At 42.4% G+C, this 15,878-nt stretch overlaps 1 protein-coding gene across 4 annotated transcripts in view; it reads right to left on the reverse strand.

Annotated features, from left to right (window-relative positions):
* The window catches only part of ERBB4 (erb-b2 receptor tyrosine kinase 4), a 966,448-nt gene that overhangs the window by 162,727 nt on the left and 787,843 nt on the right, over positions 1–15,878 (reverse strand). For all 4 annotated transcript variants that reach the window (XM_074968100.1, XM_074968101.1, XM_074968099.1 and 1 more), the window contains one exon: positions 1,242–1,374. In XM_074968100.1, the coding sequence (XP_074824201.1) occupies positions 1,242–1,374 (133 nt within the window). The remainder of the gene's footprint in view (positions 1–1,241; positions 1,375–15,878) is intronic.

The raw sequence follows: 15,878 nt of genomic DNA on the forward strand, positions 1-15,878 counted from the left end.
CTGTCTGTATTATACATCTCTGAAAGTGTGTCAGACATGTAGGGTTTAGGAGATCCTATGTCGACCTTCATTTGTAGCTGAAAATTTAAGATTAAATTTTAATGATGATCAAATATGCATTTCCAACCAAAAATAAAGCTTTTGAAGAGCACTGAGACTGTTTTTTCCCCACCCAATAGTGAAGCCAAGATGTAAGGCAGGGTACATTGGGCCCAAATAGTTTGTTCTAAGGCTCCATCTCACTTTTTAGCCAATGGGACCATGGGCCTAGTCCAGTTCCCATCTGAATCAATGGAAGTTTTAGCAGTAAGCAATTTTGTTATTATTTATATTGGGATAGTGCCTACAGGCCTCAAACAGGTTGTCTCACTGTACAAACTTACTCACTGCCACATTGTCTTACTCACTGTACAAACATGTAATAAATGAAAGTTCCGGCAATAAGTATGTGCTTAACACCATTCGTTTTCAGCAAGGGCCTGATCCAAAGTCCAGTGAAGACAACTGGAGTCTTATCACTGACTTCAATGGGCTTTGAATATACAATTAAGTAATTAGATAAATTAGGGCCTAATTTCTGTTGGGAACAGGATAGGGACATGTATGTGAGACAAGATGATCATAATGCTCCCTTCTTGTCATTAAAATATATGAACTAATGTATCCATAGTTGCTGACTCCGTGAGTGCTCCAGCCCCAGAGCACTCACGGAAAAAACAGTGGGTGCTCCGCACTCACCGATGGGCCCTGCCAATCAGCTCCTCCCCCTCCCACATGCTGAGCATCAGCTGTTCAGTGGAGGGCAGGAGGCGCTGGGGAGAGGGGAAGGAGCGGGGGCAGGAAGAGGCAGTGTGAAGGCAGGGCATGCTTGGAGGAGGGGTGGAATGGGGTAGGAAGAGGGAGGGCAAGGGTGGAGCAGGGGAAGGAAGAGGAGGGGCAGGAAGAGGCAGGCCTTGCTGGAAAGGGTGGAGTGAGGGCGGGGCCTGGGTTGTAGGTGGGGCGGGGTCGAGCACTCCTAGGAAATCAGAAAGTCAGCACCTCTGGATGTATCAATAGAAAACTAATGTCCTAGAATAGCTTCATTCACACTATCCAATAAGTCCAGTCTATGGAAGTATTTCCAGGGACTCAGTGGGGGTTGGAATAGAATCCTAATATATTCTGTGTAAAAAGTAGAGCAGTACCCTGCATCTTTCCAAATGTTCAGCTTTTCTGAATGGTACAACAGAAAATATCCTCACCTCAGTCTCCAGGAACCTCCGCAAGGCCCTCTTCTTTTTGATGCTTTTCCGCCGAACATAAACGGCAAATGTCAGGCCCACAATGACGATGATAAAGAGTCCACCAATCACGCCTGCAGCAATCAGGGGGGTTCTACCAATCAGAATCAAAGACTTTAATGCAAGGCAGGGAAACAGAGCAAAGAACAGCTGCATGCATGAAATAAACCACCTGGGAAACTTATGAAGCGTATAGCTCTCAAACTGCAGTCATGTCAGATGATAAGTCAAGGAAAGCTCATTAAGTGTGGCATTGCTTTCCATTTTCACATCTAGGATATTATTTTTAATGCATTCTTGTGAAGTCATGGACAAGGAAACACAACATGCACTTTGATGGCAAATGCAAACCTGCATGGCAAAATGAGGATACATGTACCAGAAGCTTGTTCTGCAAGGAAGTTAACTAATCTGATGTCTTCCTTTTTAAATCCAACTGGATTAACTCTCATTTTTGCATATTGAGATAAAAAAATAACACTGAAATTATGAAAGATTAACTGATACCACTTTGGGCTGTGATCATAAGTTAATCAAGGCTGGTTCTGAAAGAATCACATAATTCCAGAGACATTGCTACATGGGGCTCTTCAGAGAGAGTGCTTAAGATACTGTACTATTGGAGGTGCCATGTTTCAATGGAGATGTAAACCTGAAGCCCTGATGTTTTTGCAAGAGTTAGGGTGTTAGCTCCCAGCGTCCATATAAATTTCACCTTAGGTAAATATCAGAGCTGTGCACAGTTCAGCAGTTTTAGTTGATAAATGTTCAGTGGACTTCTGTTTGGCTTGACTTTGCATGTGATTGTACCCCCTAAGTTTTGCTATGATATTTGGGTTCAAACAAATGCCAAAACTCAAATGACAGACAAAGACTGCCAAGTTAGGTCTTGTTTAAGGTTGAAACCATGTGACACTGCCAAATTACGCATGGCTTGCACAAAAAAACTACAAATCCCTCCCTGGCACCCACAACTCAGCCCCAGCTGCACAAAAGGTTTGTGAACTTCTGAGGGGGGAGTTCAGCCCCTTTCATCTGGCCATGGATTCCTTGGGAGTACACCAGACCTTTACAACCCTGTTCCCCTAGCCTCTTAGTTCAACTCCAGCTAATCTCAAATCCCTATGTCGTATTCCTCCTGGACCTGGCAGCAAAGAGTTAAGTTCTCTTTCCGCTCAAGGAGCATAGGTGAAGGGGTAACCCCTTACGGCTTCTACTCCCCACACCTCAGCAGTCTCACTACAGTCCAACCAGGGCTTCTGATCCTACATCTTGGGCAGCTTTCTGTAAGTATGCTGCTGATGCAGGGTAGTTCTCAGCTTCTTCAGCAACCCCTGTCTTTTCTCACCCCAACTCTTGCTGGTCAAACAAATAGCCACAGCTGGAGAGGTAGCTACTCTGTGCTGAAACCCCTTAGTGGCTGTAGTAGAGTAAGTTTTACATACCCCATCACACTTAGTATTACCCTAGCACCTTTGAACCCTTGTCATAGACCAGGACCCCACTGTGCTAGGCACTGTACAAACATAGAACAAAAGATGGGACCTGCCCCAAATCGCTACAAGTGTAAAACAAAAGACAACAGATAGACAAATGATGAGTACAAGAAACAATGAGCCAATATTGGTCAACATGGCAGGCTGTGGTCTCAGCGCACCAGAAGCCTAACTGTTGTCAGCTTTTTGTAGGCACCATGGTAAAAGGGGGATTTGAAGAAGGTTTACAAGGTACCTTTCTGGATGTTCATGAGAAGCTTCTCCAAAGCATGAGGGGTAGTCTGAGAGAAAGCCCAAAGGTTCCTGTTTGAAAACAAGTGGGCAATTGGAGGTGCGAGTGGACATCTCCATAGTGAATGAGAGAAGATAGGTAGGGTAGGGATAGGCTGGAAAGACCTTTTAAAGTAAGACAAGTAGTGCATGTTTGATGCAATAAAGAAGGGGGAGTGGGTGGAAGGATGCGAAGAGAGGGGTGATGTGGTACAAGTGATGGGCTAGTAAAATGATCTTTGCAGGGGCATTCTGAATGCATACGAGCAGGATAAAATTGCATTTGTCAAGGCCAGAGAAAAGGGTGTTGCAGTAGTCAAGATGTGAGATGCAAGCCTGGATGAGAGTTTTAGCTGAGTAGATGGAGATGAAAGGTATGTCTTAGAGATGTTATGTAGAAATAATCTGAAAGACTAAGATATTGCCTGTATGTGAGGACCTTGACAGAGATCTGAATCTAAAGATGACACCAAGAATATGGGCCTGAGTGACAGACGGGATGGTGGTCCACATGATCTAGAAAGGAGGTTGTGGGAAGGACTTGGAGGGAAGAGTAAGCTCTGTTTTAAGCATTTTAAGTTTGAGCTGATGGGTAGGCATCCATGAGGAAATGTCAGAGACAGGCCAATACTTGAATTTGGACAGAAGGAGACCTCTGTAGAGAGGTAGATCTCAGTTCTTAGCATAGAGATGGAAGCTGAATTTGTGTTTGTGGATGAGCTTACCTAGATATAAGGTGTAGAGAGGGAGAAGAGAAGAGACCAAAGACAGAACCGTGTGGAATTCCCTCAGAATGCTGGAGGGGAGATGATGGGAGTTCTCCAAAAACACACTGAAGAAGATATTAGAGAGGTAAAAACACAGAGTCCTGGAAGCCAAGCAAGGACAAGATTTCACAAAGACCATAGTCAGCTGAGCCAAAGGCAGCTGATAGGTCAAGGAAGATGAGCATGGTGCTGAGCTTCCTCTAGGAAGAAACAATTGTAAACTTTGGGGAGAGTGGTTTCTGTGGAGTACAAGGGGTAGAAGCTGGATTGAAGACGGTCTAGGATGGAATCTGAGGAGTGGAGCTCCAGATAGTAACAATAAACAGTGCATTCAATGAGCTTAGAAATGAAAGGGAGAAAGGGCAATATTTGGAAAGGCAAGTGGGGTCAAGGGTGGGTTATTTTAAAATGGGAGAGACGAAAGCATGTCCATATTTTGAGGAAAAAGAGCCAGAGGAGAGCAAAGGGTTAAGGAGACGTGTAAGGGAGGGGATGAGGGTGGGCATAAGGAAGATCAGGAGTTGGGATGGAGGTTATTGGCTCATGTAGAGTGATTAGAGTAGGAGAGCAGACAAGACAGTTCTGAGTCTGTGGCAGAAGAGAAGGAGGGAAGAGTTGTAGGAGGGGAGAGGGAAGGTTGTCAATCATCTCTTTGAAGAAATTGGTGAGATCCTGTGTGCAGAGAGAAGTGGAGGCAGAAGAGTTTGAGGAGTGAGTCTCAGGTGGCAAAAGGTGACTGGGATTGAGGACACGGGATTCAATCTAGTTGGACAAGTAGAGTTGTTTAGCTAGGAAGACAGAAGATCTAAAGGAAGAGAGAATGAATTTGCAGTGGAGGAAGTCAGCCTGGGTGATATGATGTCCACCAGAGAGAGACTGCATTGTGAGAGTGGGAACGGAAGCAGATGTTGCGGTGTGAGGCAGGGTTGGGGATTGGCCGGGCAGACTTTCCGAATGGAGTGGGGACAAAAGAGAAACGGGTGAAGGAGAGGGAAGGAGTGATGAAGAGAATCAAAAATCATATCAATGGAAGAAAAGAAAGAGGAGGAGAGAACTGAAAGCAGATAAGAAGTCATCAATGCAACGGATGGGACATCACAGAAAGGCTAAGTGACAGGGTGAGAGAGAAAGAACTGATGGACAATGCTGAAAGAGACCAGGTGATCGTCAACAAGCGGAAATTCAGACACCGAGCGATTAGAGAGAGCAATGCTGTGACCTGATGAAAGTTCCAGGTGTTTAAGAAAACATGAAATCATTTTGTTTGGTTTTACGTGTCATTATGAAAGTTTCACACAACTTGGTATTATATTCTGCCTGCCTAAATGTCTCCTTTATTTTCAAATGGATACAAATCAGCTGTATAACATTGCTAATGTTGTTATGCAATGACATCTCAGTTCCCCACAGACATGGCCGCTTTTCAGTCCGGGGTGAAGTGGTCCCTATATTACACACACATACACACACACACACACACACACCCCTTTCCCAGACCTGAAGAGCAGCTCCACGTGGTGAAAGCTTGTCTCTCTCACCAACAGAAGTTGGTCCAATAACAGATATTACCTCACTCATCTTGTCTCTCTAGTTTTATAAATACATGTTTTCAGAAAAGTCTAATTTAATAGCTAGAAATCAAGCTGTGAGGTGTTGTCGCTCCTCATCCATTACCTCTGCTCTTACTATAGTATTTTATTATTTCAGTAGGTAGAAACTCTCATTAAAAAGACATGTAGATCGTAATATTTCTCATACAAATAACAAAACAAAGGCTCTCCCAAAGGAGGTTCTGAAAAAGCGACACTCATTGAAGCTGTCACTTGGACAATGATAAAATATTTTTTATGAAGACGACCTTTCTCTACAAGAGCACGCCTGCACCATACACAGGTAACACTGAAAGAACGCTTATGGCCTATTAATATCATGCTGTACTGCTGTCGAAAACAGAGGAGTTTTACATTGAGTAACCTGCTGAAAATCCCAATGGATTCTTCCAATTGCTTCCTCTGACCAGTCTGAAATCAGACAGATCTGATCAGTCAGAAGCACTGTATCAAATTCAGACAGCATAAATTTAAATCTGCCAAATTAAATGGCCAGATCGGGGTAATAAAGCTCCCATGTTTAAATGTTCACTATCATGCTTACCCATAGGAAAGTGACTAATCCTTAGGCACTTAACACATCACTTAGGTATTCAAATATTTGTAGGTAATCCAAATAGAGTCTCAAGACCGCAGAAATTTGCATGTGTTATTCAAAACTTCAGGAGCTGAGTGTAAACACCCAACTCATTATTATGCCCCCAAAAGTGGCATAGTAGAGATCATGTGGGACTTGAAACAAGCATTGCTAAGTGTTAACCAATAAGACTTAAGCAATAAAACTGTGGTAGGTTTTGCTTTGGAACGGAATAGTAAACATTTCCTTCATTGTAATAGTACTTCATTTATAGCTCCACCATCATGTCTTCAAAGTCATACAATCTCGCAAACATTACAGAGGGAAAGAGATATTAGATCATCCTGTTCATCTTCCTGCCAATGCTGAGTTCCTCCCCAGAGTCAAATGCTTTCTCCTGTGTAGTTTTAAATGACAAGCCTTTGACCCCATCACTTTTTTGACACCATAACTGCACTGAAACCTCACATTTCACAGCTGTTCACTATCATCCCTTGATCACTTTTAGGCACTAATTTTTTTGCAAGTATCACTCCTCTCTCTCTCTCTCTCTCTCTCTTTTTTTTTTTAATGCTTCGGTTTCTTAACTTGCTCTTTTGGTTGTCGTTAAGACTCATTTCATTTCCTGTCTATATTTCTAAGCTCACTGAGCCCCTTTGTGTTATTTCTCTATTGTCTCTGGTGTTTGCAACACCTCACATTTAATATCATCTGCAAATGTCATTAATATGCTGTTTACCCTCTCCTTCCATGTCATTAATAAGGCTCCTTAATGAAAGTGGACTTAACACTGATCCGTGCAAGGTGGTGTTGATCAGAGTGTAATCGCAGGCATGAAACCTTTTCCCATTATATTTTTTAATCTGGGTCTTTCTGCTTGTGCCACAGCCACCTACCCATGGCCTCAGCTTGATGTGTGACTGGACACAAAACCCCTAATCTCTAGTGGCATTCAGAGCTTAATCCACTTACGTTATTGTTACAAACCAATCTGTTTGTGAATGCAATCACCAGCAGTTGCCTCCTCCCGCCACTTTTACTGCAGGCTTAAAATGAGCTCCATGAAAATTAAGCGTAATAATGTCAACTGTGAGACATCAAAGCAAGTTTCCTCACCAAAGTGGAGATTTTCATAAATCATTTTCAAAAACACTGGGGTCCCAATTCTCTGCTATGTCCCAGCTATGCTAAGAGGCAGTGGAGAGTGACAGCTGCAGGAAGCTGGTTGCTGGCTCTCTGATCCTGCCTGGGTCTGGTGGAAATCATAACAGCTCCGAGCCTACTCTAACTTCTGTCACCGGTGTAAGCTCCGTACTGAACCTGGCCACAGAAAATCCTTTGGTTACATTGGGGTGGAGAATTCTGCAAAGGGAATTCTTCACTGGCTATCTCTGGCCATTCTAAGGCACATTAGTGCCCTGAATCACCATTCAGTCCCTGCTCTACTCCTCAGACAGCACAACTGCGCACTACACCCTTACTTGGGGGCAGATTGCAAGATGCCAATCCAGCTTTTAATTATTAGAAAAATACTCTTTTCTGACTTCTAAACTGGAAACTGTAGACATGTGGCTGAATACTGAAAGCAGGATCCTAGTATTTCCTTTGGAGAAATAGCTATTTTCTTTTAAATGTGTACAGTGTCTTCATATTTAGAAGCATTTAATAGTCATTCCTGCACACCAAAATTGAGAAGAAAGTTCAAAGTTAGTATTCCAAGATGTATAAGGGCGCTCAATAGGGGGCACATAACATCATTCCAACAGCTCCAAAACATCTACAACGCTGCAAAAACCAGATAACACAGCCTAATTACATATAGTAGTAAGTGATTTCACACTCTCAATTGGCAAACGGGAGAAAAAGACAAAATGTTGGTCCATGGAGAAAGAACAGGTGTTCTCTCCCCAGCCCATCTTCAATATTAAACCACGTACTATAAAATGTAAATAAATTGAGCTTTGAAGCCTAATTTTTACAGTGCTATAGGGTTTTTTTTAAAAAAATATTTTAATATATCCATGTAGGATTCATTATCACCTTGAATGCTTGTAAGCAGTAGCTTCTTGCTGTTTTTCTGGTAAGGAGTTCTTTAACTAGAGGCTACCATTTCCTGACAGAAAATTCACAAAATTTACATATGGCATATCCCCCTCCGTAGAGAATTCGCACGACCATAATGCTTTACTATTAGAGACCTGTCACTTCTGGAACATACGCTTAGGTACTCTGTAACCAAAATACGATATTCCCTATAAAGTCAGAATGGCATGTAAATTGTTTTCAAATGTGTTTTAATAGCATCTCTCTCTTCGCTTCACCCATCCTCAGTAAGTTCTACAAGTGGGATTTCCGAAAGCATTCCTTGTTAGCTAACATAACTTTGCTCTTCTGAAGTCCATTGAAGTGGGAGAAGAAATAGGCTAACACTGCTTGCATATATAAAATGGGCCTTGCTTTGTGTTTATTCAGGGAACATTAACCATCTTCTTAGTTCAGAGAATAGTGATTTCTTCTCCACCACTCCTTGTCTATTTTGGCTTGTAAGTAAAGAGTGACTGAACTCAGTGGGGAAACTTGTCTGTATTCGAAAATTGTATCATGTTTAAACACTTTTTAAAAAACAATCAAGTTAGCTGACATAATGTTGGCCACAACTCTGTATTCAGTGTAGACAAGGACCAACCATGTTCAACATTATGTCATCTAGTCATGCTTAAACCTGGGTTCCAGCAGGTTTTAAACCAAAACTTACCCTTGTCTACACTGACCACAAAGTCATGGTCAGCATTGAATTAACTAAATCAGCAATTAAAACTAACGTTTAAACACGATAACGTTTCCCAGTGTAGACACATCCAGTATTGACAAACATGTATTTGTATCCAAAATGGCAATTCTCTTTGACCACATTCATGCCCCTTTTAGGCACTGATTCAGCAAGGTACTTAAGTATGTGCATAACTTTAAGTACCTGAGCAACAATAATACTCAGCTCTTTTATATAGCACTTTTTATTCGTAGATCTCAAACACTTTACAAAGAAGGACAGTATCACTACCCCCATTTTACAGAGGGGGAAACTGACTTCAGTTAAAGTACTCGCATGCTTAGAATTACAGATGTGCTTAAAAGCTTTAGAATTACAGATGTGCTTAAAAGCTTTACTGGATCAGTGCCAGAGTTCTCAGCACCTTACAAAATTGATCCCTAGCATCACTCTGGAAATAAATTCTTCCCCTTCTTAAAATAAACTATTAATCAAGCTGTCCTCAAAACAAATAAAAAACGTTTAACACAAGGTGCCAATGTTTAGAGAGGGTTGTACTTGTTTTGATTATGAGAAAAGTTTTTACTGAAATGGAAGCCAAATGCCAATGGGTGAACAAACACTGTGGGAAGATCAATTAATTGGTAAAAATATGTCCTAACTGTCTCTTAATGTGATAATTTTATGTTTCACTTTAATAGTATGATGGGTAATTTCACTTTGTAAAATATGTGGAGGGCCAGGAAGAATAATAGGTCTTTAAAAATCTAATTTGGGACCACAGACACTAATATATATTAATTATAATTGTACAATTATTGCATGGTGTCACCAAATGACAGGTTTAAGACTGTCTGGGTGGCGTAACTATTCATTTCTAAACTACATTTCCTTTATTTTGAATTTTGAATGCTTGATTGGTGAAAATTAAGACATCCCTGTCTTGTTTTCACCAGAAGTGACTGATGTGCACTCACAATTTTAACTCCGTATCAATATAGGTTTTGCCTGGGAATAAATAAGTAATGATGAGGTACCAATTACCACTGTAGTAAAATATAGGTGCTTTTATTTACATACAGTAGAGGTGGCCATTGGGCACTACAGCATACTTGATATCTTTACGCTGAGATTTTTCTCTTCCACCACAAAAAGAAGAAAGGGAAAGTTACTGGTAAGAACTTGCACGATGACTTTGTTTCCAGGCCTGTTGTTTAAATGATTAATGCGTCTTATAAAATATGCCAAGTTAGCTCCTGGATAAGGTGGATTGATTTTTCAGTGATGGAAAGGCAGCTAAATCCACTAGATTTGACTCACAGGTGAAGCAGGTTCATCAAGTCAAAGAACAGTTCATTTATATTCTTGTCATATTTTCCATTTTCTTTGGAAAGAGTAATTTTTGCTTCACAGAAAGAAAACCAGAGTCGTATCGATAGCGTGCGCTGATGGGCTGATTTGTGACTAAGACCATTGGCTTCAACTTAAGCAGCTCCCCTCTGCATACATAAAGAGTACATGTTAGGTCCAATAAACTGAGTTAGGATACAGTACATGGGCTTTGCTATACCACGTTGCATGCAGTTGACTCCATGTTTCATTTTGTGCAAATGACATTATTAAAACTGAAAATGTGCTTTCCTCAAATGTTAAGCATGTAGCACACTCAGTTGTAGGATATCATACACCAGCAGGTCAGTCTATCATGGAAACACCTGCTTCACAAGAACCACAGTAATTTAAATTTGGTCAGACTGTGGTTTTCAGAGTGCATAATTAGGCCAATCCTTTTCTCCACCCAATATTTTACTGGCGTATTAAGTCAATTAAGACAGTATTAAGCAACACTTTATATGGCAGAAAGTGTCATACAACTTGGAGACCTGGATGAGTAAAATATGGTGGTATGACCCAATTCAATCAATGGACAACCACAATTTTAATAGGGAGGTGTGCATAATGGAGAATATAGGTCCCAGGAGACAACACTCCATCTTGACCTGAATGGAAACATCACATGACACTGCAACAAGAATTGTTGGATAGGATTTTTTTTCTTCATTGCTTAATCTCTGTGTCCAAAACATGCAATTCACTCCTAGGAAAAGTGGACAGGTAAACTAAATTCAACTCTGCTATAGTAGCTTCTGCATTACCTTCACCCTCCAACTTCTACAACTTTTCACAGAAAAGGCAGAACTCAAGCATAATTATTCAGAGATTCCACCTTCACCTCACAGCGTGTGCACAGAGCTGAGTAAATACTGTAAATCCTGGATTACTGGAAATACATTAGGATTGCAATTGATAGCTCAGTTCAATCAAATTCACACCACTCTTTATTTACAGTTATGCACAACTCTGTACACATGCATGGAAAAGTGTTTGTTCACACACAAAAATTGGGAACAGTTGTTGTTTGTTAGCATGCCCACATGTATGTGAGCCTGGGTATTTGTGAATCAATAGAGCAATCAGTCATTATTCTGCTTTCTAGAATGTTTCAGTCATCCAATCAAGGTACAGAAAGAACAGCAAGTGATTCAGGTGACCAATCACATGCCATGAATAAAGAACTGAATAGGAACTTTTGGAGGCGTACATTTTTCAACCAACCAGTTGTATGGCACTTTTTTATTCGGGTACAGTATTCTTCCTCTCCTCCTGCACTGAGCTGTTTTTGTGAAGCCACTGTGCATTATTACTTAGCTGCTATGTTCCACTACAGAAATGGCTGCATTCCAGTGATCGATTAAATGGGTTCCATAATGATCCGTACAAGTTAGGGAATCCCCTAACCTCTACAGAATCTGGGGAAACCCTGACTGGAGGATTCAAAAGTTGCTTCTCCCAATTATAAAACCAGCTCTGGAAGGTTATGGAGCCTAAGAAAGAGGTAAGAATTGGGGACAGAGTAGAGTGTTTTAGCTAAAGTGATGCAGTTCATGCACCTGAGTTGAGGTCCAGCATTAAAGCACCCTATCAGTGTAATATAAAATATAAACACTAATTACATTGAGCATTTGGTCCATCCTCAGGTTAGGTTTATAGAGCCTATGATTTCACTCAGCTTCAGTGTCTAGACCACTGCCCTTTCTTAGTGTCAGGCACAAAAGACAATGGAGGAAGGACTCCATGTCAGTCACCCTTTCCCTGGGGGATCCCAACTGACCATCCATCAGAGCACTGACTCTTGCACTCAAAGTTCTTCATTTTCTCACTTTAAAGAACAGGCAACCCCTTTAAGCGTGTGTCTGTCTTTGCTGCTGTAAGGCACAATTCTATTTCCTTTGATTGGTTTTTGGAATGCTAGCCTTCGTGGTTATTGGAGTCCCCTTGAGAGCCGTTATCCAAGAGATTAAGAATCACAGTGCAGATTTAATGAAGTTTAGCTTACTGGTGGTGAACACGGACTCTTCAGTCCCAGCTGTAGAATTATCTAGGATAACTTCAGCTTCCTCGGGCTCCAGGAAGAATTCAGACCAGAATAATTATGATTGCATCTCTATGCTGGTGCTGAAGTCCTTTACAAACTTCCTTGTTTCAAAAGTTGTGCTTTCCCGGCCTTTATGACTTCATTTTTTGCTTTTCTGGGGACTGAGCCTGTGAAGTTATAATCACCGTCAGTTCCCTTAGATGCTAATGAGAGTTCAAGGAGCTCAGCACATCTCAGTAGTAACTAGGCACTCTGCAGAACTGGTCCTGTACAGGCCAGTCCTGCAACTTCATCCCTTGAGCAGTCCCACTGAAACCAAGAGGACTGCTCACCTGAGTCAGGGCAGAAGGGCTGGTGCATTGGAGACTGAAACAACTGAGGTGAGAACACAGCTGAAGCAGCGTGCATGATCTTTGTCAATGGATACCCTTCTGTATGTAACAGTCCTGCAAGCCACCGATATGCAGAGCTCGCATAGATTTCAATGGGAGTTCTGTTCAACAAGCGTTTGCAAGATTAATCCTTAATTTGGCCATTTAAATTTTATTACACTATATTTGGCATCTATATTACAATGCATGAAGGGTCCATCAGTCTAGCCTTGATGTGTTTTCCTTTTAATAGCATGTTCATATATCTATATCTAAGGTACTATATCATGTGTGTGCTTCTATAAATGATTAGATAGGGTTCCAACTTTCTAATCACACAAAACTGAACACATTAGCCCCACCCCTGCCCCGAGGCCCCACTCCCACTCACTACATTCCCCCTCCCTCAGTGGCTTTTTCTCGCCCACCCTCACTCACTTTCACTGGGCTGGGGCAGGGGTGTGGGCTCTGGGGTGGGGCTGGGGATGAGGGGTTTGGGGTGCAGGAAGGGGTCCAGGCTGGGGGGAGGGGCTGAGAGATTTGGAGTGCAGGAGGTGGCTGTGGGTTGAGGCAGGGGTTGGGGTGCAGGGGGGGATGAGGGCTCTGGGCTGGGAAGAGGGGCTTGGGGTGTTGGAGGGGGCTCTGGGTTTAGGGGGGGCTCAAGGCTGGGGCTCACCTCAGGCGGCACCCAGTCAGTGGCTCAGCGGGGCTAAGGCAGGCTAGTCCTGGTACCGCACTGTGCCCCGGAAGCAGCCAGCAAGTCCAGCATCTAGGCAGGGGTCCCAGGAGTCTCCGAATGCTGCTCTTGCCCTCAGGCACCACCACCCCCAGCTCTCATTGGCTGGGAGTGCAGAGCCAGTACTCGGGGCAGTGGCAGCGCATGGAGCCCCGTGGCTCCCCAACCTAGGCGCCGGACCTGCTGGCTGCTTCTGGGGTGCAGCGCGGTGCCAGGACAGGTAAGGACTAGCCTGCCTTAACCCCACAGCACCACTGACTGGACTTTTAATGGCCCGGTTGGAGGTGCTGACTGGAGTCGCCAGGTTCCCTTTTTGACCAGGTGTTCCCGTCGAAAACCGGACACCCGGTCACCCTATGATTAGGATATATTTCCTCTCATAGTCTAGCAACAATGGTAGTAGTTAGTCCTGCATGTGTGTAACGCTGATAGACCCCGGTCATCAGCGGGCGGGATCGAACCGGGGACCTCCAGAGCTTAGTGAGTGAGCCTCTGCTGCATGAGCTAAAAGGCAACTGGCCGTTAGCTAAGGCTACAGAGCAGACTCAATCTCTCTCTCTCTCTTTAAGTGGTCTCGGTGCCACAAGATGGGACAGAACACCACACCCAGAAGGTGTGTGGGTTACATGTGCACTGATACTTTTTGGTATTCTAATAAATGCCTCAAAATGGCCACGATACTGTATTTATATTCGAACATGTACACTTGTTATTTCTCATTAAATTCCAAAAATGCAAAATTTATCTTTGGGAGACATATGAGGGAATAAACTTAACCAGTGCTCATAAATATCAAGAAGAATCCATGGTAGATGCATAACAAGGTATACTTGTTTTTGCCTGATGCTACTTTGGGAGTTTCCACTATTATATTACAGGAGTAGCGTTCTGTCTGTGAAAATGTCCTACACAAATTATACCAATCATTGGGAAATCCCATTTGATTAAGTGTGGGGGGGGGGGAAATAGAACGTGAAGAGACTGATATAAACAAATGCAAGTCTTATCAGAAAAGAAATGGATATTATGAATTCCAATGCATAAATAATATCTTCAAGGGTGCTTATGCTATCCGTCAAAATACTAGGATGGATTTGTAACAATAAATCTGAATTTCCTGGCAATTATAGTTATATCCATATAGCATTTGGCTTCAATTTAATTTTCTCAATTCCCCTCCCCCCCAGAAGTAAAATAAAAAGAAATCTCAATGATCAAAGGTATAAACCAGAATTTTCAGTTCTATTTCTGGCCTCCTTTTCAGTCCATGCCAATTGTACTGGATGGGTGGCAAATTTGGGGAGGGAATGTGGTTAAGGGAGGAGTTATAATACTAAAAATTGCCATGAAGAAGTCTATTCTTTATAAGGAATAGATGTACCTATTTGGCTAAAGCAAACCTTCATTCAACACTCAAACCAATCTGTTTTTGGTGTTTGAAAATTTTTCATTCCCAAGTCCCTTTGCACTTCCTGTTTCGAGACAGAACTGTAACTAGATGTGCTTCAGTACCAGACAAAAGGCTTTTCTTATGCTCTCTCCAGCCTTACCAGAAAGAAGAAATACAAAAATCTTAATCTTGTGAGTCTTTCAGTCCAATTTTGCAGACTAAATAGGTTCAGATTATTTGGGCTGAACTTGCATCTGCAGCTAAACATATAAGCAAGGACACTGTTCAGAGCAAAGACTATGTTTCAAAAGACCTGATTTCTGCTCCCTGCTTTGCCAGTGATTTGCTGTGTGACCTGGGACAAATCCCTATAGTTCTGTCTACACTAAAACCTGTTACCATGTTTGTAACCAGGATGTAACATAATTGATTCCAAAAATGGTTTAGGTCCATGGTTAGCACACTGTTCAAAATGATGAAGAATTGTCTTCATGTGTTTATTTACGTCAATGGGACCACCTAAATGGGTGTATATAATCACGTTAAACAGTCCTACTTTCTCCCAAATCTCTGTGCAGGAGACCAACCCAAAATTCATTGCATATGTTGCAAGGGTCACTCGATGTCTGAGTGTTCCAGGCACTCCAGCTCCCTTCTACCTATGCCAGCCCTTTCTCAGAATATTTTTGGACAAGCATCCAGGAAGTGGTGAGCTGGTTTAAACACGCAGACATTTCCTTCTGTTGACCGCAGAGGAAACCTCAGTATTCATTTCAGCCAGACAGCTGACCTTGGTGCTGTTGGTGCATACACAGCTCCCTAAAACCTCGAATGGACATCTAATCCGACAGAAAAGTCAGGACCCTACTCACGATCAAGGAATATATCCAGAGAGAAGGTCCAACTACACCTTCCCCACCCCTCCACCAATCAAAGGTCATTTGCCACACATCACATTTTTAAAATATGTGGAGGGCTAGATTTTCAAGTTAATTTTCAGTGTTTAGGGGAGGACTATGAGAAAACTTGGGACACCCTGCTGGAGAGAACTGAAGTAAAGATGCTGATACATCTTTGGTTTCCTCTCCCCCCCTCCTCACCCTTTCTAACTAAATGCCAATCCACCCCCAGTTACAGATCTATCTTTGCTGTGGGACAGAAACAGTGCTTAAAAG

The sequence above is a fragment of the Natator depressus genome, chromosome 11, assembly GCF_965152275.1.
Source record: "Natator depressus isolate rNatDep1 chromosome 11, rNatDep2.hap1, whole genome shotgun sequence".
NCBI classification, from domain to species: Eukaryota; Metazoa; Chordata; order Testudines; family Cheloniidae; genus Natator; species Natator depressus.